The following is a 26029-nucleotide window of genomic DNA, read 5'->3' as shown; positions in this document are numbered from 1 at the left end:
CCCCACCCACACACACACAGAGTACCAAATGTTCAAAATGTCCAAAAAGTGGAAACAACCCACATGTCTATCAACTGATGGACTAAAATGCAATATACTCAATGGAATATTATTCTGTAATAAAAAGAATGAAGTCCATGCTACAAGGGTGAACCTTGAAAACATCATGCTGTGAAAGAAGCCAATCACAAAAGACCGCAGATTATAGCACTTATTTTTTGGTTTTTTGGTTTGTTTTTGTTTTTGTTTTGTTTTGTTTTTTTGTACCAGGGATTGAACCCAGAGGCACTTTACCACTGGGCTACATTCCCAGCCCTTTTTATTTATTTATTTTGAGATAGGGTCTTGCTCAGGCTGGTCTCAAACTTGCACTCTTCCTGCCTCAGACACCTGAGTCACTGGGATTATAGATGTTCATCCCCTGCACCTGGCCATAGCATTCCATTTATATGAAATGTTCAGAATAAGAAAATCTATCAAAAGTAGATTAGTGGTTGTTTAGGTATGAAGGGGTCACAGAAGGTTACTGGGAATGATAGCTAAAGGGTATAGAGTTTCTCCTTGGAGTGATGAAAAATTTCTAAAACTGATGGCACTGATAGGTATATAATTTTGTGAATTTAGTAAAAACAACTGCACATTTTAAATGAGTGTATTGTATGGTATGTAAATTACATCTAGATAAAGCTGTTATCAAAAAATTTTTTAACACTTGGTTGAACCTAGGATTAGAAAGGAATGCCTAACTCATACCACTCTTCTAGGTAGCTGTATTAATTTTAAAAACATGGGAGATGTCAATAAGACCTAAAGACTGACAGACATCTCATTGATCATGTTAATATCAGAGGTATCCAAAGAATATTTTGTTGCTTATAGCTATTGAAAGGCAGTCCCTGACTCATCATCACCAGATTTTCTCCGGCTTTCCCTGTTGCGCAAACTGATGTTTCACAAAATGGCATCTTTTGACTATCCAGCTGTAAAGTGAAACTCCAGGTGGCTGAAGTCCACTTGCAAAGAGATTAAGGTCAATCTGGCAGGTGCTTCATATTGAAAGCAAACTAAGAAGCAACCTGAGTAACAAGGAGATGACTCAAATACTCCACCTCACAGACAGCCAGAAAACTCAGAAGGGCCATGAAGCAGAACCACCATATCTAGCCTGACCAGAATCAAGTAGGAGCCAATGGCTACTGGTATGGAAGAAACATACTGCTAAAAGCTCAGATGAGAAATAATGACGACAGGCTTTCAACTGTAACATTCATATGTTCATTTATTCAACAAATACCCATTTTACTTCTAATAATCTTATGATCTGATGGGGAAAATACATAAGCAGCTAAGATGCACTGGGAAGTTCCTGTCCTCAAGAAATATAAAATCAATTCAGAAGTAACATTTAGTCTGCAAAGACTAAAGAGATCACCTGGACCTCAAAGGCAGCTCTCTTGGGACAATGAGTATTTATTTCTATATATACTACCTTGACACTTTAAAGAATGAGGACTGCTTCATCTTCACTTTAAATGAGACCTTCAAAAGGAAAAAAATCTGCCCCCCCAAGATGGACACTAAAGATATTATAAAAGCTGTTGATTAGGCTCTTAGATCCATTGACTTACTGAAATTTTTAAAGTAAATAGAGTATTTAGACACCTGTTTATGTTCTTTGGCTCTCAGACTATTGAATAAATATAACAGTAATTCAGAGATACATCTCTCATATCATGACACGTATTAAAGCTGACTGCTAATAATGGCATCTTAGCATTCTCCCATCATGGATGAACTCAGGCCATAGTCCCTCCATACACTTAGCATAAAATGCTCATTAGTCCTAAACTTCTGAAGTTAATGTAGATTTTAAGTTAAAAAGCATCATTAAAAAAAGGCTAGGGATATAGCTCAGTTGGTAGAGTGCTTGCCTAGCATGCACAAGGCCCTGGATTCAATCCCCAGCACCATCAAAAGGTGGGGGGACATCATAAATCATAAAAGAAGTATCTGGTCAGGTGTGGTGATACACACCTGTAATCCCAGTGACTCAGGAGGCTGAAGCAAGAGGATTCCAAGTTTCGAGGCCAGCCTTAGCAACTTAAGTGCGGCCCTAAGTGACTAAGCAAGACCCTGTCTCAAAAAAAAAAAGAGTTAGGGATTTAGCTCAGTGGATGGAGAAATAAGATAAATGCTAATTAATTCCAAAGAATTCCACTGGTTTGATTTAAAAGCCAATGGTAAATCAGATTATTTGATATGACCATGAGTTTGAAGGGAAGATGGACGATGATGGGGAGGGAAGAGAAAGAGTTCAAAAGTGCCTGTATAATGGAGAAGACAAAAGACACTACCAAAAGTCACTATCTCTAAATTCAGTTTAAAACCAATTCAACCAGCTGGACGTGATGATGCATACCTGTAACCCCAGCAGCTAGGGAGGCCGAGTTATGAGAATCATGAGTTCAAAGCCTGCCTCAGCAACTTAGCAAGACTCTGTCTCTAAATAAAATATAAAAAGAGCTGGGGGTGGTGGGTTCAGTGGTTAAGCACCCCTGAGTTCAATCTCCAGTATCAGGCCCCGCCAAAATATCCAACCATTTCATTACAGTAAAATAGGAGAATAAGTATGTGTAAGTGCATCTACTGTATCTTTACATTCTCTGAGCTTAGATGAAACATTTTCTTGTAAAAGGAATATTTTAAAAAAGAAACTATCATATTAAATATAATATACACTGAAATATATTAAAACACACAATAGCAGTTTATGCCCATCAGTATTTACTTTATCAGGAATATTAAAATCTATTTAAGTTAGCAAAAACCCAGGGCCTAAAAGAAAGATGAGTGTAAGATTTTCAATGAAAATTTTGTAAGTCTGGATTCTGTAATACAATACAAAAACTAGGTACACTATGTCAATCATTACCAAATCAACTCCTCATTTTTCCTTTTTTTTAATATTTATTTTTTAGTTTTAGGTGGACACAATATCTTTATTTTATTTTTATGTGGTATTGAGGATCGAACCCAGGCTGCACGCATGCCAGGCAAGCACGCTACCACTGAGCCACAACCCCAGCCCCATTTTTCCTTTTTTAATGACTTCTTTGGAGGGTTGAACTTCCTAAAAGAATAATAAAGGCAAAAGGTAAGTTAAAGGTCAAGACAAAGCCATGCATTTTACTCCTCAGCAAATACATTTAGGAAGACAGAAAGGACAAAAAACATGAAGTCAAGGAAAAGCAAGAGTGCTTTCTCCTTTTCAGCATTTCACCAGATCATCTTTCCTTCCTAAATTGACCGGGATGAATCCAATTTTGTTTCCTCTACCTTAGCCCCAGGTTGCTAGTCTTATCTGGCAGAGGTATTTAAAAGTAGTATTTTCATACTAAATAGAATCTTAACTTATAAACTTAATTAAAACTCCTGATGCCAGCTGGCCACTAGATGTAGTTCAGCAATCTACCTCATAAACCCTAGCTTCCTTCTCTGGTCCATCCCCAGACTAAAACTTTCCAAACCTTTACCACCATCCTTCAGCTTTCCACCCAGCCTCTGCAGTCCTTCTATATTGGCAGATGCACACTCCTTTGACCTCCTGACCTGGAGGGAGGGGGGCCTCACTCTCCCTCTCCAAGACTCAAAAAGCCATCTACTGCTGCCCTGGACCACAATCCCTTTCCCTTCTCTGCAACCTGCTCTGTTTGTTAGCCCTACCTTTCTCTATCTTCAGGATCACCTTTTCGGGGGGGGGGGTCAGGGGGGATGCGGTGGGGCACATCGCCGGTGATTGAACTCAGGGGCACTCAACCACTTGAGCCACAACCTCAGCCCTATTTTGTATTTTTGTTTAGATACAAGAGTCTCACTGAGTTGCTTAGTGTCTCACTTTTGCTGAGGCTGGCTTTGAACTCGAGACCCTCCTATTTCAGCCTCCAGAGCCGCTGAGATTACAGGTGTGCAACACTGCACCCAGCTCTTCAGGCTCACTTTTCCCAGTAGCTTGTTTCTTTCACCATCCAGCCATCCAGCAAAAACTGTACTCTTGGGGCTGGGGTTGTGGCTCAGAGGTACAGCACCTGCCTAGTACAGGTGAGGCCCTGGGTTCGATCCTCAGCACCACATAAAAGTAAATAAGTAAAATAAAGATATTGCGTCCAACTACAACAAAAAATAAATATATATAAAAAAAAACTGTACTCTTTCCTCTTCTGTACATTTACTGACCAAGATGGCAATTTATATGAACTGCTTCATCTAACTCTACTTCCATTATTTTCACAATCTATTACAGCCCATCTCTTCCATCTTCTATCCACTCACCTATGGTTTATTGAAACTATTATAATTTCAATACAAATAATCTTCTAAATGCCCTACCAAAGAAAGCCTTCTTTCAGCAGGGCACAGTAGCACATGCCTGTAATTCTTGGAGACTGGGGCAAGAAATCAAAACTTTGAGGGCAGCCTCAACAATTTAGCAAGACCTGTCTCAAAATAACATATTTTAAAAGGGCTGAAGATATAGCTCAGTGGTAAAGCATTGCTGGGTTCAATATCCAGTACCAAACCACCAAAAACAAAAATTATGTAAGCAAATACTCTTGTAATTTTATAGTTCTTATTTGAAGTTAGTTCCTTAAGGCATCAGAATTTGTACATTTGGTTGGAACTGTGTTCTATCACCAGGTGTGGTGGCGCATGCCTATAATCCCAGCAGCACGGGAGGTTGAGACAGGAGGATCGTGAGTTCAAAGCCAGCCTCAGCAAAGACAAGGCCCTAAGCAACTCAGTGAGACCCCGTCTCTAAATAAAATACAAAAGGGCTGGGGATGTGGCTCAGTGGTTGAGTGCCTCCGAGTTCAATCCCCCATATCAAAAAAAAGAAAAAAAACAAAACAAAAAAAAAACTATGGTCCATCGGATCTAGAATTTTATCTCTGCACATTGTGTGGGGGAACAATGTAATCCCAGTGGTTCAGGAGGCCGAGACAGGAGGATTGCTAGTTCAAAGCCAGCCTCAGCAACTTAGCGAGACCCTGTCTCTAAAAAAAGGGCTGGGGATGTGGCTCAGTGGTTAAGCACTGCTGGGTTCAATCCCTAGTACAAAAAAAAAAAAAAAAAAAACCAAAACACATTATAAGACACAGCTGCCCTCCCAGATGTCAAATAAAACATTTACATGTATGTTCCCAAAACACCTCACTTTTCTTCAATAACCTAATAAGAATCCCACACTTGAAATCACGTCTCAGAATCATGAGTTCTTTCCCGTGCTGTTATATAAACAGTATTTTACATATAGTTAGAGTAAATACATTAAGTATTACATTAGCAATACTGTGCATCCAAGAGCAGAAGTGCATATTTCGGGCTTTCTCTGACCAATGGTTTGTTTCTTGTACCTATCAGCATAAAAGAATATAAGCAGTCTGGTTATGCATTTTTCCAAGATGAACTCCTTTCAAGTTTCAAGTTTCAAGAGGACTCCAAACTCTAATAGAAGCTGATAACAGTCTAATGACATCCTACATGATTTCACAAAGTTCAGTTCCATTCAGCCTGTGTCTTTCTAGACTGAAGAAATCACGAGTAATCTTATAGGCTCCAAACTAAAACAATAATGCAGGTAGATCTATAAAATTTATTTTTTAATTTTACAGATGTGTAAGTTAAGAGCAATCTCACCCCAAATCCCAGATTTAACTTAGGAAAAGCAGCCTTCAAAAACACCTCTGACAATCACCATACCCCAAGACTTACAGGAAATCATAAGGTAGTCCTCACAGTTGCTTTTGTCATCATCTTGCTGGTCCACAGGGATCCCGTTGGCATCTATGACTGCTTCGGAGGCACAGTCTGCTACCAATACTTCTTCTGAAACTACATCGGTGGTCAGAGGATCAGTGACTATTTCTGCTTCTACAACACTATCATGAACCACATGTTCAACATGCCCAACGTCAGACACATGTATAGATTCACTTGTCAAGACGTGTTCTGGCATAGACATTGAGGCTGAAGTAATGTCAGAAGCTAAAACATCATCTGGAACTGTGCAATGTGCTAAAGAAACTTCTTCAGTTACATCTGAGTCCAGCACTTGCTCAGGAATGATGACGGTTTCTGATACATCTGCTTCTTCCATGATATCTGGGCATTGAACATCTTCTATAACAACGTCCTCAATAACATCTTGAATTACAACTGAGTCAGGGTCATCAGGAACAAAGTTATGCACAGTTATGTCTGAATCCACAACATCTGACACAAAAACAGTTTCTTGTACTTCCACAACAATTTGATCACCATCCATGTGTGTTGCATCAGCTCCTTAAAAAATAAATAAATAAAATGACGAATTTCAGGTCAGTGTGTGACTATCACAACTGAGTAAATGTTACTTAACTCCTACCAGGACAACAGACTAGTTCCTCAGTTTTCTCAACATTAAGATAGACTAAAGAAATAAAGAGGGAATCTATTTTTTAATCATATTGGAAAGATACTTTTAAACACAACAAATTTCATACACTTAAATCAATGGATAAACACTAGGAGAACAAAGCAATTGAGGCAGTCACAGAAGAAATATATTTAGGAAAGTAAAATTCTAGATACTCTAAAATTAAACTCATATTCATAGTTACTTTAGGGATGATTATAAAAATTATGTAATGTCACTTCAGGTGGCAAATATACCATTTTCCTTCGGTATATGTGTTTTTTAATTTATTTTCCTTCTTGCTCCATCTCACCCTCTTCAACTCATGTTTTATCTCCTTTCCATCTCTCCCATGTGTTTCTTTTACTTCCCTTCCATTTTCCCCCTTTCTTCCTTTACATCCTATGTTCTAATAGACCACCAACATCCTCTATCTACGACTATGGAAAATTAGATATTAATATCTGAATATGACATAAAAGGATCAGGGCATGAATCAAAATAGGGATAAGAAGGTCACAGTTTAGGAGGAAAGACAATTGGTCAAGGATATCTATCCCTGTGGATAGATAAAGAACAAAAGCAGAGCTGCGCTAGGGCAGTACAGGATGAGGGTAGAGTGGCCCTACCCCAACTTCACCAGAGTACTCCTCCTCCGTAGAGCCTCCTCCCTGCCCCAGGACCCCAACCCCCAAGGCAGTTCCTCACAATATAGGAAACTTTAATCTTCTCCATTTTACAGTTAAGGAATCAAGGTAGAGGATTGAATCAGTTGTAGCCCAATGAGATTAAATGACTTAACCAAGATCACACAGTTGTTTACACAGCATATGGTGCTCAGTAAATATTACTCCAAATGAATGCCATAAATGAGAAGAGAAATTATACATCCTTACCAAAAATATAAAACAAAATAAAATTAAAACCAATATCATGGCTGCTGGGGTTCAGAGGAAAAGCAAAGAGAGTTTTATATGTCTTACCAAAAAAAGCTATTAGTACTTCTGGTTGAGACTCAGACCAGCCTGAGTCCAAGCAGATGCCTAACTCAATGACTCCGTGTCACTGGCCAGGTCCTCAGAGAAACATATGGCTTTGTCAACAAACACAAATGAGCAAAAGCCAAAGAATATTAAAAATTACAGAAAGTCTTTAAAAAGTAATAATCATTTTAATTACTTCTAGAAATCAAGAATATTCAACTTTATCTTCAACATTATTGTCAAGTGATAAATCTCCATTTGGCAGACATGAAGAGAAATGCATTTAGTGGCACTGGTTACAAAATCTAAATCAGAGAGGAGGATTATACACTTAATAGTTTTGTGACCTTGGGCAAGTCATTTAACCTCTGAGTTTCAGTTTCCTCATCAGTAAAATGAGGACAATAGTATCTGCCATGCATACCTCACAGGACTGTGGTGATGATCAAATGGGAATGTATGGGAAGTAGTCTGAAAAACTGTAATGAGAGGTTTCATTATTATTACGACATTGGAAAACGGAGGCCCTGGCAGATTAAGTGACTTGCTCAAAGATAAACAAATACCATAAGTGTTAATTCAATCTACCACTTAGTCCACAACCCAGGTTTGCTTATGGCAAGATTAACAAATACTGTGCATTTTTCTCCAAAGAGCCTGGCCTCTCTTTCAAGCACACGTTAATTATACTTCTTGTTCCAATTAAGAATTATAAATTTGGCATTTATCACGATCAAACAGAAATTACCAAACATCAAAGACTATTCCAAGTTATTAAGAAAAACATACAACCTCCCCCAACTAAAGTTAAGAAAAATTCAAAAACTGAAAGTCACTAATATTTAATTTTCTGATAAAGTTAATTGTTATTTCTTTAATTTCTTGCAATCTGATCATTTCAAGTCTAATGAAAAACTCATTAACATCTTACTTATAAGGATAGCTAGGCTAGTGTGATGTAAAACCATGTTACATTATAAAACCAACTATAATCACGTTACAATGTTACATAATTAGAACACTGGATACTCCCAAAATAATGAAACTTTTTTCCCCCATTTCAAAACTTCATGAATACAATCTTCCTTGTACACTCAGGGAGGGAACTAAGATCATCTTCCCGAAGCAGACTGCTCTTTTGGGGAACTTTTGAGATAGAACACTATGAAAGTAGGACAGAATCAGGATGTAGAGGACCTTGGATTTATAGTTTATCTGCTGGGTAACAGAGAACAAAGAAATGACATGATCCACTGTTATGATGAGTACTCTGATCAGTAGGCTAGATAAATGAGATTTAGGGTACGAAAAATAACTCAAAAGTTATTACAAACTAAGAATGAAATGATAGAGCCTATCTATGTGACAGACTATAATGAAGAGGAGATGTAAGCAAGGAACATTTTCACAGGGACAACCAACAGAATTCAGTGGGATAACTGAGCAAGATGAGAATAACTGAAGATAACACTAAGGTTTTGATATTGCTATTGTTACAAGTTGAGTATACTTTATCCAAAATGCTTAGAACCAGAAGTTTTTGTTTTTGTTTTTTCAGATATTGAAAAAGGTCGCACATACAAAATGAGTTATCTCGGGGAATAGAACCAAAGCGTAACCATGAAATTAATTTGTTTCATATACACCCTATATTCATAGCCTGAAGGTAATCTTATACAATATTTTTGGTTTGCCTGTGTTTTGACAACCCATTACATGAGATCAGGTGTGGAATTTTCTACTTGTGGCTTCATTTTTTGTTTTGGATTTTGGAGTATTTTGAATTTTTATATTAGAGATATTAAACCTATACTGACAAGAATATTAGGGTAGGTTGTGAAGGAGCCAAATTTTTCAGAAGGAGAATAATAATATGCTCACTTTCACATTCATAGATCCTGACAGGATTAACAAAATACTTAAGTGTGAATATCAGTCAACGTGAGAGTCTAGCAATTCATCCACATGAAAACCAACTCTAAATGTGGTAGATACAAAGTGGAACAACCCAAGTAGTTATACCTGTTGCATCAAAAAATGAGTTTGGCTCTTGTGGTTGTAATTCAAGTCCATCTTCATCCATGGCCTTTAATTCTCATCAGTCACAGCTCCTAAATCAAGGAAAAAGGTAAACCAAACATTAATGTTTTATATCATGTATTAAAAATGTCATATTTTCATTTCAGACACTCAAAATTATATGACAGATGAACATCTATGAAAAACATAACAAATAAATCAAAAGATCACTTTCACTTAGACTTCATTTTAAACTGAGGTACTGCTTACATATATCAAGTACATACACCTTGATGAATTTTTTATATTTATTTTTTAGTTGTAGTTGGACACAATCTTATTTTTTTTTTATTTATTTTTATGTGGTGCTGAGGATCAAACCCAGGGCTTTGCACATGCTAGGCGAACACCCTGAGCCACAACCCAGTCCCCATCTTGATGAATTTAACATATACATAAACCTTCATAACACTGCCCAGATCAAGATATAGAATATTTCCATGACTCTAGCATTATTGCCTCAGTCTATATACCTCACACTCCCAAGGTTAAATGGTTTTGTTAAAGTTCAACTTAAACACATTTTAAAGCTTACTGGGGGAAATTCCTGCACAATTTTCATATAACTTCTCTAAGTTTAATAGTCTTCTTTCAATCAATATATTGAACAATGGTAAAAAAAATTATAATGCATAATCGTAGTGAACACCCTTTGGGATTTCTGCTGAACTTACATGTCCTCTCTTTTAAATAACCCTCTGATTAATTCCCACAGTGTACCGACACTCTCCTGGCCTAGGTGATTTGTACTAGCTATAAAATGGTAAAAATAAATTCATCTTTGAGCACAATGAAATCAAAGTCCTATTCCTAAGAACCTGAAACCATGGGCAAGAATCAATACCTTTCCCTCTCTGTCTCTGTCCTTCTTTTACTCTCTTTTGCTCACCCTCCCAGTCTCCCCCTGTTCTGGTGACTGGAGATGAGGAAGGTCATTTTCCAACTTTGGCTTAGATTAGTGAGATAAAGTTTACAAACAAAAAGTAAGAAGAACTGTGTGAATACCCTGAGAAACTGAATGGATAAAACAGGGAAGAGAGAATTATTAACAGCTTTGTGGCTCCTGGTTCTAGAAATTTCTGGGGCCCACCAATATTTCTGCCTTAGGTTTTTCAAGACATCCCAATGACCTTAATTATCCCTTTTCTACTTAAGCCAAAAACTTTTTAAAAGAACCTTAGCCAATAAAATAATGTACTTCTTAATATAATGTAATTACTGTTTCAAAAGTGCAGACATCAGAGATTGTGTTTGCTCACTTTTAAGTACTACCTAAAACCTCCCTATCTCTATTTTCACCACCTCCCCCACATACCCTACCAGGGACTGAACCCAGGGGTGCTTTATCATTAAGCTACAATCCCCAGTCCTTGGTCTCGCTAAGTTGCCAAGGCTAGCCTTGAAATCTGTAACCCTCCTGTGCTTTAACCTCCCAAGTGGCTGGGATTATAGGCTTAAACTTACCTGGTTTTATTTTATTTTATTTTTCTAATCCAACCTAAACAGAGCATCTTTCTTTTTTGCTGATGACGTTTCTTATTAAAATTTTAAAAAACAGAAATACAACTCAATATCTAAAGCATCAGCTATGTGACATCATTCCTTTATTCAAAAATGCTAATGGATCTCTGCTGCTTCCAAATAAAGTACAAGCTCCTGCCATTTCCTAAGCTCTGGCTCCAACCTACCTTTCCTGGCTCCTCTAACTTTCCTTTAAGCACCTCCCATACAACCATGCATGGGCCCACATACACTTCAGCAAAAACAAAAACATTCAAGTTCCTGAAAGACCCCCAACTCTGCATCTAGCTCAGGGTCCCTTCTGCCTGGAATACTTTACCCTTATCATCTCTGCTTTGGAAATAATTTCTCCATTTGAATTACCATAGCATTTTATCCTTCTTCTCTTACTGTATTTGTTTGCCATACATTATGTTTTTTATGTCTTATTTTTAGATACTAAATTACACACATGTAGTCCTTGAAATATTCATGAGAAGCTCAACATTTGTATAATAAACAAATGAATTTTCAACACGTCAGCTATGAGACATTCTACTCATCTTGAAGAAATAGCTTGTTTCATGTTATTCAAACTGCTTCAAATTAAAGCAAATAATGGCTAGATTAATAAACAAAACAAAAAAATTGTTCAACCATGAAAACCAAAATGTACAAGCTCTGAATAAGTCTTCCCTGCCCTCTCCTTGCCAAAATCACCTCTGGCCATAAAATTCTTTTCCCCTTTAAAAATGTAATTATAAAATGATAAGTGCAAGTTAATCTTCTAAGCCTAATGAAATATTACAAGAAATTAAGCCAATTAAGAAGGCAATAAAGGGGCTGGGATTGTGGCTCAGCAATAGAGCTCTTGCTAGCATGTGTAAGGCGCTGGGTTTGATCCTCAGCACCACATAAAAATAATTAAAATAAAGGTGTTGTGTCCAACTATAACTAAAAATTTTTAAAAAAAAGAAGGCAATAAAGGGTACTTAAGGTACTTAAGCCCATTTCCCTATATAAACCCAATCCCATCACAAGCTCTAAAAATTCTCCACCTGCAAAACAATTCTGTCTCTTGGCTTTCCTCCTCCTTGGTTTTCTATTAGAGTGTGACAGATAATCAATTCCCTTGATTTTGAAGTTCAGTCCTTCCTCTGTTTCTGCTAGCCACCAAGCCACCCCTCACCCCTTACCATGGCCTTGTCCAGCACTCAGCCCTCTTCTGCTTTCTAGTCTCGTGGTTCAACTACCATTTGCACAAAGATGAGTCACAAAATCCACATACTCAAGGTAGGTAGGACCTAACATCACCAGACTGAGTATATTCATCTGGATAAAACCTATCTTTCTCCTCACAAAACCACTATGGCCTTTTACTTTCTTCCCACTTACATTCAGTCAGGTTGCCAATCTTGTCAATTACTTCTCCAGGACTTCTCAGGAATCTGTCCCTGTTATTATCCCCTTCACCACTCCCCCTCAGTTTCGTATTTCCGGATCCCTGAGGCATGAAAATAGCCTCTCAAGTGGCCTTGCTTCTTTCTGCCACTCCCACAACAAATGACCAGGAACCCTATAAGGGCTGGTGCCAAGGACTGAGGCTTCCTGCAATCTGCAAATTAATCCTCCTGACACACTGCTTTGATCATGGCGCTGCCCTGCTCAGAATACTCCCAATATTCAGGGGGCTTGACAATATTAACCTAACATACCATGATGGATTTATTTGCTGTTATTCCCAAACTTTTAACATCATATGCACTTCCTAACAGATATTTATTCTGGCCTACATGGTAGGGGCCCACTTACCTCATCTTGACTTAGATAAGCAATAAACCATTCAGATTATTTTCCCTTCTGTTTTGTCATTATAAAAACACAAACAGGGGCTGGGGTTGTGACTCAATGGTAGAGCGCTTGCCTAGCATGTGCGAGGCCCTGGGTTCGATCCTCAGCACCGCATAAAAATAAATAAAATAAAGCTATTTGTGTCCATCTACAAATGAAAAAAATTAAGAAAAAAAAACTCAAAACAGGGAAAAAATACATTTTGTACTTACAAGCAGAAATGCTGATACCTCAACTTTGTAACCCCTCAGCAGTTAGAACTGATAATTCCCTCTGACAAAATGAAACCATGTTCTTAGAATGGTAACTACTCAGAAGGGTTCTCAGGATTGTGAAAAAGGGTAGAAGAGAGTGGATTGCTGATGAGACAAAAATAAGAAAGGTTCAAAGAACCAAAAACCAAAGGATACAGGTGAACAAGTACTAACATTTATCAAATGCCCTCAAAATATTTTTGGGACTCCGCTATCACTTCAAATTCAGTAAAATATTCCCTTCCTGCTCCGAAGAGTCACAATCCTGAAAATAATTTTGAAAACATTCACAAGGGGAAAATGAAATTTTAAGGGAAATAACAGATTGGGAGAGAAACCCAGAAAACTCTCAAAAACTTCCTTACACCAATTCTTTAAATTAAAGCAATAAAAATACCCTAGCAAGTTAACAGGTATAGGGGCTGGGGTTATGGTTCAGTGGTAGAGCGCTCACCTCACACGTGCAAGGCCCTGGGTTCAATCCTCAGCACCACATACAAATAATAAATAAATAAATAATAAAGTTTTTTTAAAAAGTTAACAGATATAACAGAGGCGTATTATCTACCTTAAATTAGGAACTGTCAATACAATTTATCGGTTTTATATTTCTTTATACCTAAACACTTCTGTGCTCTCTCTTGGGCAAATTAATAAAATTATTTTACATATATATATATATATATATATATTATATGTGTGTGTGTGTGTGTGTGTGTATACACACANTGTGTGTGTGTGTGTGTGTGTGTATACACACACACTTACTTTGCTTTTTTTTTTTGTAAATGTGCATACAAAAATCACTTTTCCACTTGTGGCTTCCTGAAAATCCATTGTCTTTTAATTCTATGACTCATTTCTAATTTGTCTCCATAAGTCACGCTCAAAGAACCCAATTTTATTATAAGTGGTACATGGAACTGCTCAAGCTGCAGGAATAGCAAACAAAAGCAAATCTGTCTACAGAATTTTTCTGGAGGAAATTGGAACTGATGAAATTTAAAGCCTAATTAAGGGCTGGAGATGCAGCTCAGCGGTAGAGCTTTGCCTGGCATGGATGAGACCCTGGGCTCCATCCAAAGTGCCACCCCAAAATAAACAGATGAATAAATCCTAATTAATTAATAAGTTACAATCTTTTTGTCTCAGCCTCCCAAACAGTTGGGATTACAAGTGTGTGCTACAGTCCCTGGCTTTATTCACCTTTTTTTATTTTTGGTATCAGGGATTGAACCCAAGGGCACTTTATCACTAAGCAATATCCCCAGCCCTTTTTATTATTTGAGACAAGTCTCCCTTAGTTGCTTAGGGCCTCCCGAATTTGCTGAGGCTGGCCTTGAACTTGAGATCCTCCGGCCTCAGCTTCCTGAGCTGGTAGAATTACAGGCATGTGCCACTGCACCCAGCTCTATTCTTTCTTATTATAGGATATAAGGACCCATAATTCTGGCCTGTCACTTTAACTTTTTCCTCTATCTTTGCCTTTGTATTAATTATTCTAAGCTAATTTGATCTTCACCCCATCTACTAAATTTTTATTTAAAAGACCTTGTTTTAACTTCAAAATGAACAGTTTCTTCTTTACAGCAATCTTTATACCCCTCCCCTGGACATATTTTCCCAAATATTTCCGAGATTTTAATGTTTAGACTGAACCCTATATTTAACTGTCTACTCTGGTGTTTCATTATTTAGTTGGTTGAATTTGGTAACTCTTTCAAACTGGTGGGGTCCTGGGCTAGGGTTGTAGCTCAGTAGTAGAACGCTCACCTAGCACATATGAAGCACTGGGTTCAATCCTCAGCATCACATAAAAAAATAAATAAAGGTATCGTGTCTATCTACAACTAAAATTTAAAAAAAAAAAAAAGGTCCTTTTGGTTGTCCACTCATTTGTAAGTGAGGGTCTAGATTAGAGTTACATGCTGAGAGCTGGCATGAACTTCCTCAGCCCAGTCTAACTGCTTCAACCAGAAATTCACTGTATTCTGATAATGAATACAAGCCTCTGGTTTTATTGTTTCTCTGAATTTATATTTCTCCTCAAATTGATTTTGGGAGAAAAAAAAAGTAAATATGTGTGTTTTCTTGTCTGTGGAATTTGAAGTCATTGAATTTTTTATATGCCGCATGGAAATATAGATTTTTGAATCTGAGAACACAGGAAAAAAAAAATCAACAGTAGTAGGGTACAACTCTTTCAACACTGGACAGATCAAATATCTGGAAAGATGTATACAAATAATAATATTAATCTAATAGCTATAACTCAAATCTCATTCCCTAAGAACAGAATATTTAATTCTAAATCTTACCTACCCCCTGTGTCAAAAGGAAAAAAAAAAATGTCCGCTGTTATAAATATCAGAGCCCTGTCCTTCCTTGCCCTGTCCCACTTGGAACTTCTGTATGCTTCACTTCAATGCCAAGGTTTTGTTACGGATTAGTTTTTCCATAAAACCATTTTGGGCCAATTGGTAATTTCAAGGTTTTGTTTGTTTAAAGTCTAAGAGTCCAAACTTTCACAATCTATTAAAATCTGGCCCTAAAATGACAAACCTAAAAGCCTTATTTTTCTAAAGCCAGTATTCCTGCTCAGATTGAGTTGCCAAAATACCCTCTGAACTTAGTTGTACTGATGAGCTAAGAATACTATGCTGTTTTAAATACCATTGTCTTTAAGACTAGTTTGATACAAATACTTTTTTTCAGATACATAAAGCAATAAAGCCTCATTAATAAAATATTGCCTTTTAAATGCATGTAATAATTGATCAATCCATGTTCATTACACTACATTCTACTGTATATCATAATGTAATGAATATAACTAGGCTCTTTGGATCACTCTGATTTCATAGTGAAATTTTTAAAAAATAGCTTTTGCTGAGACTGTGAACAGAAATCCTATCCACGTTTTCTCTAATGAAGTATTCTGCCTTCAGTTGCAGGTGTGCTAAAACTGAGTATGTGAAACAGTTGATGTGATCAAAGGATGAAGACAGTATTTTGACATACTATAAAGTTGAGATTAGACTACATTGTACATAGAATAAATGAAATAAAACTGTCACATAAATTTTTTTAGATTTACTTCTGTCAAATGCAGTACATAATAAAGAAAGGTGAGTATTATCAGAAAGCATTTTCTTATGCTTTTTGTTTTTCTTGCACCTGCCATGTTTTCCAAAATTGGACATTTAATTCATCTCTTAACTGGTCATTCCCATAATTGTTAGCTTAGTCAGTGCTTTTCTTATCAAACCCCTTTTCAATGAGTAATATGTCCCCTTGTATTGAGCTATCTTTCTGATAATGCATTAGAATCTGGGGTGTTTTATTTTTTGCTTTGTTTAGTATATTTTCACGTTCATATTACTTTATTCAAGTTAATAAGTGCTCGCCTTAGTTTTCTGGTTACTTGGTGTAAAAATCATCCCTTGTAGCTTTATGGTTTTTAAAAAACATGTTAAGTATTTATGAACTATGAGCCTTCATAATGTCACTGTCTTCCCAGATCAGACACTATAACTTGACTAATACTGTACTGACCCTACTCTACCTCACCTACATGAACACATGACTCCTATTATTAATTTTCCTAAATACTCTGGGTCTACAAGATTCTGTAAATGCAGTGCTAACACTAACAATGGTCTCTGTACATTGGCAATAGCGGCAAGAATGTTAATACTGGGCCTTTCAACAACTAAAACAATTTTTTCAAATTGGCAGCTGCAGAATTGTGGAGTGTTTTCACACAGATCTTTGGCTAATGCAATTAGCAATGTTTTGCATGTACTACTTAATAAATCTTTAATCATTAGAAACAAAAAAGGAAAAGCTGGGCAATACAGGGGTTGGTTTGCAATACACTTGCTTCTCATAGGACCATTAATAGGCTTGCTCCAGGTTGACTATCAACAAACATTTTTAAAATTCCATAATCATTCTCTGGAGCAAAGCCCAGGGAGCCAGCTAATTTTTACTAGGATAAATAAACAAACAAACAAACAACAACAACAAAAAAAACCTGGCCTCCCTGCCCCCAGAAGAGGAGATAATAAAATACTACTACTAAACTAAGAAACTGAAGGAAAACATAAACATAAATGAAAAAAACACAAAGATACTGAAAAATGAAAAAAAACTTATAAGAAAATTGTCTGTAATTCTATGCTAGCACATTGACAGAAAGTACAAATTACCAGCATTAACTCAGTAAGGATGGAAAACCCAATCACCATGAAATTTTTAAAAAGTGAGGGGTGGGGGGTTTCTAATGTTACCCTTTCAAAAAGCTCCAGGCATGGGCTGGTGGTACAGCACTTATCTAGCATGTACACAAGCCTGCATACAATCCCCTGCACTAGCACAAAAAAAAAAAAAAAAAAAACACCTCAGGCTTTTCCATAGGCCAGACCACAAAGAAAGAAAGCTTTCTCAATTCCTTTTACAAAAGTAATTCACTATTTAAAACAAAACTTCACAAAGATGATTTAAGCAGACTACAAAACTGGTTAATTATGAATCCTATGTCAAATATTTATAAATATGATCCATCACTTAAAAAATAACAGTGATACCCACCCAGGTACACACAGAGAAAGAGATTCTAGAGTTTAGATGTCAAAATCCTGAAATTCAACACTTATTTTCTATTTAAAATAAACTGTTCAAATTGGAATACTTTTGTTAACAGTTAAAAAAAATACAAACAGGATCGGACATTATTACCCTATAGTATTATTCTATATCTCGTACAACCAGAAAAATGATAAAGTATACTCCATTTATATATGATGTGTCAAAATGCATTTTACTGTGTGTATAACTAATTAGTTAGTTCTAATTAGAACAAATTTTAAAATATATTAAAGAAAACTAAAACTAAAAAAAAAAAAATACAAATAGGAACAAGGCACTAATACATGAACATGGATGACTCTTAAAAACATGCTACCGTGAAAGAAGCCAGACCCAAAAGACCACACATTATAGGATTTCACTTATATGAAATGTTAAGAATAAGCAAATCTCAGTGACTTAGGAGGTTGAGACAGGAGGATTGCAAATTCAAGGGCAGCCTAGGTCATTTAGACCCTGCCTCAAAATAAGTAAAAAGGACTGAGGGTACAATTCACTGGTAGAGTACCCCTGGGGTTGGAGCCCCACTATGGCAACAAAAAAGAATAAGCAAATCTACCCAGACAGAAAGCAGATTAGTGGTTTCTAGAGGCTGAGGGGCAGGCAAAGGGGGTAGTGATTGCTAATGGATAGTGTTTCTTTTGGGGATAATGAAAATGTTCTAAAATTAGTGGTGATGGTTGCACAACTATTAATCTAATAAAAACCACTAAATTGTACATTTTAAAGGGCAAATTTAATAACAGCTTTATCTCAATAAATCTGTTTTTAAAATGCATAAGTATACACAATCTTAAACCAGGTCATGTTAGAACATGTGTTCTGGGATATGGGAATTCTGTCATTACACTTTATAACAAAAAGACATTAAACACTATGGTAAAACACTAGAAGTAGTCCCTCCAAAGTAAAAATTAAGAAGAATACCATTATTATTTAAGATTGTATGAGAACTTTCCGGGCATGGTAGGACATGCCTGTAATCCCAGCTAAGGCAGGCAGATCCCTAGTTCGAGGCCTGGGCAACTCAGTAAGACCCTGTCTCAAAATGAAAAATAAAAGAGGTGTGGCTCAGTGACTGTGTGCTTGCGGGGCAAGTGTGAGGCACTGGATTCCATCCCCAGCACTATAAAACAAAACAAAATAGAACAAAAATTAAAAGGACTGAAGGTGTGGCTCAGTGGTAGAGTGCCCCTGGATCCAATCCCCAGTGCTGGAGCAGAGGGATTGTATGAGAACTGATAACCAAAGCAATTAAGGTAAGGAAATAAAATGCAAGACATAATTATCATTGGAAAGAAATTACACTTATTTACATATATCTAGGAAATCCAAAACAATTAACTGAAAAACATCAATATGAATTCACAAAACATGCTAATACAAAATTAATATACTTGGCTGGGCACAGTGGCACACACCTGTAATACCAGCAGCTAGAGAGGCTGGAGGATCTCGAGTTCAAAGCCAGCCTCAGCAGAAGCGAAGGGCTAAGCAAGCAACTCAGTGAGAAAGTGCCCCCGAAATCAATCCCTGGGACCAAAAAAATAATAATATACTTGAAGATAGAATTTTTCTTATATAATATTTAAGAATGAAAAATCCCTCTGCTGAGAATAATATATAAAGAAACCAAGCTTGCTTTTGAATATGTTGGATCAATAGTATTCATTTTCTCTTTCTCTTTTTTTTTTTGGTCCTGGAGATTGACCCTAGGGGCACTCAACCAGTGAGCCACATCCCCAGCCTTATTTTGTATTTTATTTAGACACAGGGTCTCACTGAGTTGCTTAGTGCCTCGCTAAATTGCTAAGGCTGGCTTTGAACTCTTGATCCTTCTGCCTCAGCCTCCTAAACTGCTGGATTACAAGTATGCACCACCGCACATGGCTCATTTTAATTAACCTCTATCAAAACCTACATACATTTGTATTATAAATTAACTGACCTTACATATATAGAAATGCTTTCAGGGGCTGGGGATGTGGCTCAAGTGGTAGCGCGCTCGCCTGGCATGCGTGTGGCCTGGGTTCGATCCTCAGCACCACATACAAACAAAGATGTTGTGTCTGCCGAAAACTAAGAAATATATATTAAAAAAATTAAAAAAAAAAAAAGAAATGCTTTCAGACTTCATTCTATTCCATTTGTCAATATGGCTTTGTACCTGCTGTTTTAATAAGCTTTGATAAACAGAAGTGTAAGTCTTCCAACATTTGTTTCAGGATTGCCTTTGACATATTTGGCCCTGTGCATTTCCACCTAAATTTGAGAACTGGTCTATCCAAGAAAAGAAAAAAAAAGAGAGAGAGAGAGAGAGAGAGAAGTGAAGAAAAGAAAAGGCAGTACCTGCTATCCTGTTGGGATTTTGATTGGAACTGCAAAGAATCTCTCTATCAACTCAGGGAGAATTTACATTTTTTTTTAATATTTATTTTTCAGTTGTAGTTGGACACAATACCTTTATTTTATTCATTTTTATGTGGTGCTGAGGATCAACCCAGGGCCTCGCACATGCTAGATGAGTGCTCTCTACCACCCCAAGAACTGACATCTTTACACCAGTGACATTTCTAGTCCACGAGCATCATCTCTGTTCCCATTAACTGAGGTCTTGTTTCCTTTGCCTTAGTAACATTTTTATTAAAAGTCCTGGTATGCTTTGTTGGATTCATATCAGAGAAATTCTTTGACCTTATTATAAATTTTACTAGTTTGTAAACTTGATTTTCAAATTGTCTGTTATTAGTAAAAATACAATTGATTTTTGCCTATCAGTCATTTTTAAATGTACATAGCACAAAAATACAGATTAAGTAATTAATGAAATAAGCCTTTTTTTTTGGGGGGGGGACAATTCTAGGGATTGAACCCAGGAATGCTCTACCACTGAGCTATATCCCAGTCCTTTTTATTTTTTATTTAAGAAAGGGTCTCACTAAACTGCTGGGTCTGGCCTCAAACATGTGATCCTCCTGCCTCAACCTCCCAAGTCACAGAGATTACAGGTGTGGGCTACCACACCTAGCCACACTTTTTAAATGTCAGAATAAATTTAAATGAAGCAGAAGGAAATAAGTTTTAACCATAAGAGCAGAAATACAAAGAACCAATAAAAAGAACTATTTGAAAAATATAATAAATACAGGCAATTACTGGCAATATTAATCAGAAAAAAATGAACAAATTAATGAAATTAAATTTTTAAAATTTCATCAAGGAAACCTATAGTTTATACCAATATCCTTGAAATTGCATAATTTTCTAGGAAATTGTTCACTCTGTATAAATGACCAAAAAAAAAAACCACATAAAAAGCCATAAAGATATCCCATGGAAGCAAAAAAAAAAAAAATTATCAATAAATCAAAACCAAAAATATCTACTCACAAAAAAGAAACCAAGTATAAACAGTATCACAGATGGGTTCTATCTAATGTTCAATAAACAGATTATCTGTATTAAATGGACCTGTTTCAGAAAAGAGGGAATACCTCCCAATTCATCTATGAGATTAGCTGAGCACAGTGGCATGTATCTGTAGTCCCAGCTACTAGAGAGGCTAAGGCAGGAGGATCAATTAAACCCAGGTGTTTGGGGCCAGCAAAGACAACATAGTGAGCCCCCATCTCAAAAAAAAAAGAAAAAAAAAAAAAGACTCATAAGATTAACAACATAACCTTGTTATCAAAACCAACACAAAGAAGCCAGCACAGTGGTGCACACCTATAATCCTACTTACTTGGGAGGATGAGACAGGAGCACCGCAAGTTCAAGGCTAGCCTGGGCAATTTAGATCCTGTCTCAAAATTTTTAAAAATAATAATAAAAAATTAAAAGCTGAGGGTGTACCTCAGTGGTAGAATACCCCTGAGTTCAATCCCCAGTATGGGCACCAAAAAAAAAAGAACCCCACAAAGACTACATGAAAAAGGAAAAGTATATGCAATAACCAAAGTATGCAAATATTCAGGGAATCCAAAGATAGTTTAAAATAGAAAATCTATTAATATACTTCATCATAACAATAGATTAAAAGCTTTAGAAAAGTTCAACTACTGTTCATGATAAAACTTTAAAATGCTAAACAGAAGAGAACCTGACTTTAAAAAATATATATTTCTACCCCCCCCCCAAAAAAATAAGTTCACTATAATATCATATGTAATGACAAAACATTAGAAGCATCCCTAAGCAAGGATGCTCATTATCAATGCTCTACTTAACACTTTATTTAAGGTGTTAGTCAATAAACAAGAAATGGGAGACAAAAAGGAATGGGAAAGAAAAAATAAAACTATTATTCACAGATATAACTACATAGAAAATACAAAAGAATTATAATTGATATTACTCCCACATTTCACTGAATCTAAAGATACCACCAACTGTAAAATAAGCCCTTATATTTTACACAACTAAGGAAAAAACATTAATTTTTCTGATACTATTGTTCCCTTATTATCTAGGATTTTCATTTTAGACATATCAAGACAATTCAAATTTAAACAGAATTTATCATACCTTGTACATATATAAAAGAAAAGTATAAGCCAAAGAAATTTGTAGGGTATTCCTAAAACTTCACATTCAGCATCCTAGAATGGATTGCTTTCTACTCAAAGCTCTCCAATTGTTCCTAACAAAACTGTCCTCTGCCAACCAGAGTGTTAGGGGATGAAGCATTTCTTAAAATGCTCCATTATATCTATGGGATTTTCTCTCAAGGCAGACACCCACTTAGCAATTTCATCTGTCTTCAGTTGTATTGTTCGGCATGAAATAAAACGCAACAATGGGCATACTCTAAATTTAAAGTGATGACAAAATTAAGAGCCCTAACCAAGTGCATGCCCAAATAATGATAACTGCTGCCTGGATAACAGTGACTACAGGGCACCATCAACTGGAGATTTGATTTCAGAGATATTAAAATGTAGGGAGGAAAGTGTATCTATGAAACATGGTCATGGGAGTTCAGCAACATTAAATGATCGATACACAGTGTCCCTTATACATCAGCAAAAATTGAATAGAAATTACAGGGCTGGGGTGCAGCTCAGTGAAACAGCATGTACAAGACCCTGGGTTCAAACCCCAACACTAAAAGAAACTCTTATTCACAAAGATAACCAAAATTACATAGTACCTAGCAAAAAAAAACTATTGAGAGTTGAGCAAGAACTCTATGAAAACAACACATGTCCAGATATAAACACCAACTCTACTACTTAATATATCCATATGAATTTATATATTTATCCTATAAATTTGATGCAAATGCAATAAAAATCCAACCATTTTTCATAGAAACTAAAAAAACAACCCTAAATAAGCAAAGGGAGGAAAATAGCTTAAATAATCCTGAAAAAAATTAAGATTTAATTATAAAGCTACCATTATTAAATCAGGGTGGTATAGAGATAGCCAAACAGATCAATGAAACCAGAAGAGATAAACTAAAAACAGATGTGTATATGTGAGAATACAGTACATCTTAGGAGTTGGGAAGAAAGACTAAACTACACGATAAATCCATATGAAAAAGACAAAATTAGATCCCTATACCACACAATAGAGAAAAAACTCCAGAAGAATTAATGACCTAAATATTAAAAGGCACAGTATCATTATTACCTTGGAGTAAGAATTCCTTGAAGACACTGGAAAACACAAGCCACAAATGATTTAAAAAAAAAAAAAAGAAAAAAAAAGTTGTTTTTGTTCTACATAAAAAGCATTCCTTAAACAAAACTAAAAGATAAGCCACAGACTCGGAAGATATTTTCAGTGTATATAACTGTGAATCATTAGTATCCAGAATATCTACAAATCAGTAAGAAAAAGCAACAATCCAATAGAAAAATGAACCAAGGATACAAACGAGCAATTCACAGAACACTCAAATGGCCAATAAACGTGGAGGAAAAAAGGTCAACCTCAATAGTAATCTAAGAAATACAAAATGAAAACAGCAAAAAGATAGCATTTATACCCAACAGATGGGGAAAAAATTGCAAAATCTAATCTTTTGGCAGTGATCTGGAGAAACAGGCTCATACACAGCTGGTGGGAGTGTCAAATGGAATAAAATTTGGCATTCTGGCAAGTCCCAGTAAAGTTGACAATGCACAGACTTCTTCAATGTAGCAATTCTACTTCTAATACAATCCCAAGAGAGAACCCCGTATAAGGATATTCACCACAGCACTGTTTGAAATTGCTGAAAACTGCAAACAGCCTAATGTTCCCCTTATAGAAAGACAAATAAACCCCAGTAAGTAATATCAATGTACTAGATCAGTAATTTTCAAACTTGTCTTGTGTCTTGTCTCAGAACCCCTTTAAGCTCTTTAAAATTAAGGACCACAGTAATGTATCATGTAGTTCATCTCTATAGAGATTTATTATGTTAGAAATTTAAACAGAAATATAGAAAACTAATTGACAAAATAAACATACTATATGTAAACATGAAAGTATTTATTTAAAAATTTAACTATTCTTCAAAACAAAAAATATATTTAGAAACAAAGTAGTTTTTTTTTTTTTTTTTGCAAATCTCTTTAATGTGTGGCTTAATAGAGAACAGATGGATCACCATAACTTTTTCTGCATTCAATCTATTGATCATGTGTCATGTAGCCTCTGCACAGTACTTGTATGATGTACAGGAGAATGTGGGTAAAAAAATCAAATAATACTATTATAAAAAATACTTTGATCTCCTGGACCTTCTGTAAGACTGTTAAAAGAGCTTCAAAAATCCCTGGAGCACATTTTGAGAACCAATAAACTAGATCCACATATAACATGGATATATCTCAAAAACACTCTTCAGTGAAAATAATACATAAAATGAGGCACACAGTATGATACAGCTTACATAAAGTTAATACACACAAAAGCAATAACTTGTTTGGGTACATACATTTTAGGACAGTGGTTATTTCTGGCAAAGACAGGAATGGGATAAAGATGTGTGAAATTTTATTCCATTAAACTAAAACAAAATATGAAGCAAACACACCACAAAATATATTAAGATTTGTTAAATCTGGTGACATTTGCTTTACAATAATTTTTAAGTGTTTCATAATTCAAAACTTTTAAAACATTTTTAAAAAGCCTAATGACGGTATATTTCAAGGCTATCCAGTTTCCTTATATTTCCCTTTGATTACAATACAGTTATAAAATAACCAAATTTTATAAAATGTTGTTTGGAAAAACAATTTTTTTTTTAATATTTATTTTTTTAGTTTTTCGGCGGACACAACATCTTTATTTGTATGTGGTGCTGAGGATCGAACCCAGGCCACACGCATGCCAGGCAAGCACGCTACCACTTGAGCCACATCCCCAGCCCCTGGAAAAACAATTTGACAAGAATAAGAGGAGGCTGGCCATATTCCAATCCGACAAGGGGTGAGGATGGGGTTACACAGCTCCTGGTTTTGACCTGTTATCCTAACAAGATAGGTGTGCCTTAATATGAATACCTTTAGTCAAAGAACACATTGACTAGATAATTTATTTTGAATAAATTATTCAACTACATAAAATTTTCTGCACCCAATAATTGAGATAATTGTTTTGGGAGACAGTGATCATATTCCAGGAACCATTTATGGACAAAGATAAATGAGAAGCTGTCTATATTCACAGTTTAGGAAAAAATATAAACACACAGGTAAAATACATTAGATTAAATGCTAAACTAAAGATGTCCACATTGTTCTTGAGACAGAGAAGAAAGACTGAGCCTCGAAAAATAATGGTGCCATTAACAGAAAGAAAACAACAAACAGGTGTTTTAGGGGCTCCATGTGGAAAAAATATTTTTTTCTATCAATAATATTGGGCATCTACTATGTGCCAAATAAATTTGGATTCATCCCTGTTGAGACAGTTTAGACACCTGTGTGGATATAGTCAGTAAGCAACTGCAATTTCAGATGAAAAACTAGGAGAAAAGGTGGGCATGGTAAGGGACACTGAAACTAGGGGAGAAGATTTCAGAGAAAAATGGGTGGAGAATTGACCTTGAGGGAAATACCACCATAGAAGACAGAGAAGGCACAGAGTTTGTGAAACATAACATTTTTATATGACAGTCATTAAGATGCTGTGCAAGGGCTGGGTTTGTGGCTCAGCGGTAGAACACTTGCCCAGCATGTATGAGGCCCTGGGTTCGATCCTCTGCACCACATAAAACATAATTAAAAAAAAAAAAAAAATTGTCTAACTACAACTAAAAG

The 26029-nt window shown here is 36.0% G+C and overlaps 1 protein-coding gene across 7 annotated transcripts in view; it reads right to left on the bottom strand.

Annotated features, from left to right (window-relative positions):
- Positions 1-26029, bottom strand: part of Zfx (zinc finger protein X-linked) — a 53925-nt gene that overhangs the window by 23711 nt on the left and 4185 nt on the right. For 2 of the 7 annotated variants that reach the window (XM_048796459.1, XM_048796460.1), the window contains exons 2-3: positions 9457-9545; positions 5770-6339 (exon numbers count right to left, since the gene is read on the bottom strand). In XM_048796459.1, coding sequence (XP_048652416.1) covers positions 5770-6339; positions 9457-9517 — 631 coding nt within the window. In that variant the 5' untranslated portion in view covers positions 9518-9545. Of the gene's footprint in view, positions 1-5769; positions 6340-7858; positions 7914-9456; positions 9664-19716; positions 19848-26029 lie in introns of those variants that run through there. The other 5 variants (XM_048796458.1, XM_048796461.1, XM_048796462.1 and 2 more) reach the window with 5 other exon arrangements.

Source organism: Marmota marmota, unplaced genomic scaffold (assembly GCF_001458135.2).
Source record: "Marmota marmota marmota unplaced genomic scaffold, marMar, whole genome shotgun sequence".
Taxonomy (NCBI): Eukaryota; Metazoa; Chordata; class Mammalia; order Rodentia; family Sciuridae; genus Marmota; species Marmota marmota.
This window is presented reverse-complemented; position numbering and strand designations above follow the sequence as displayed.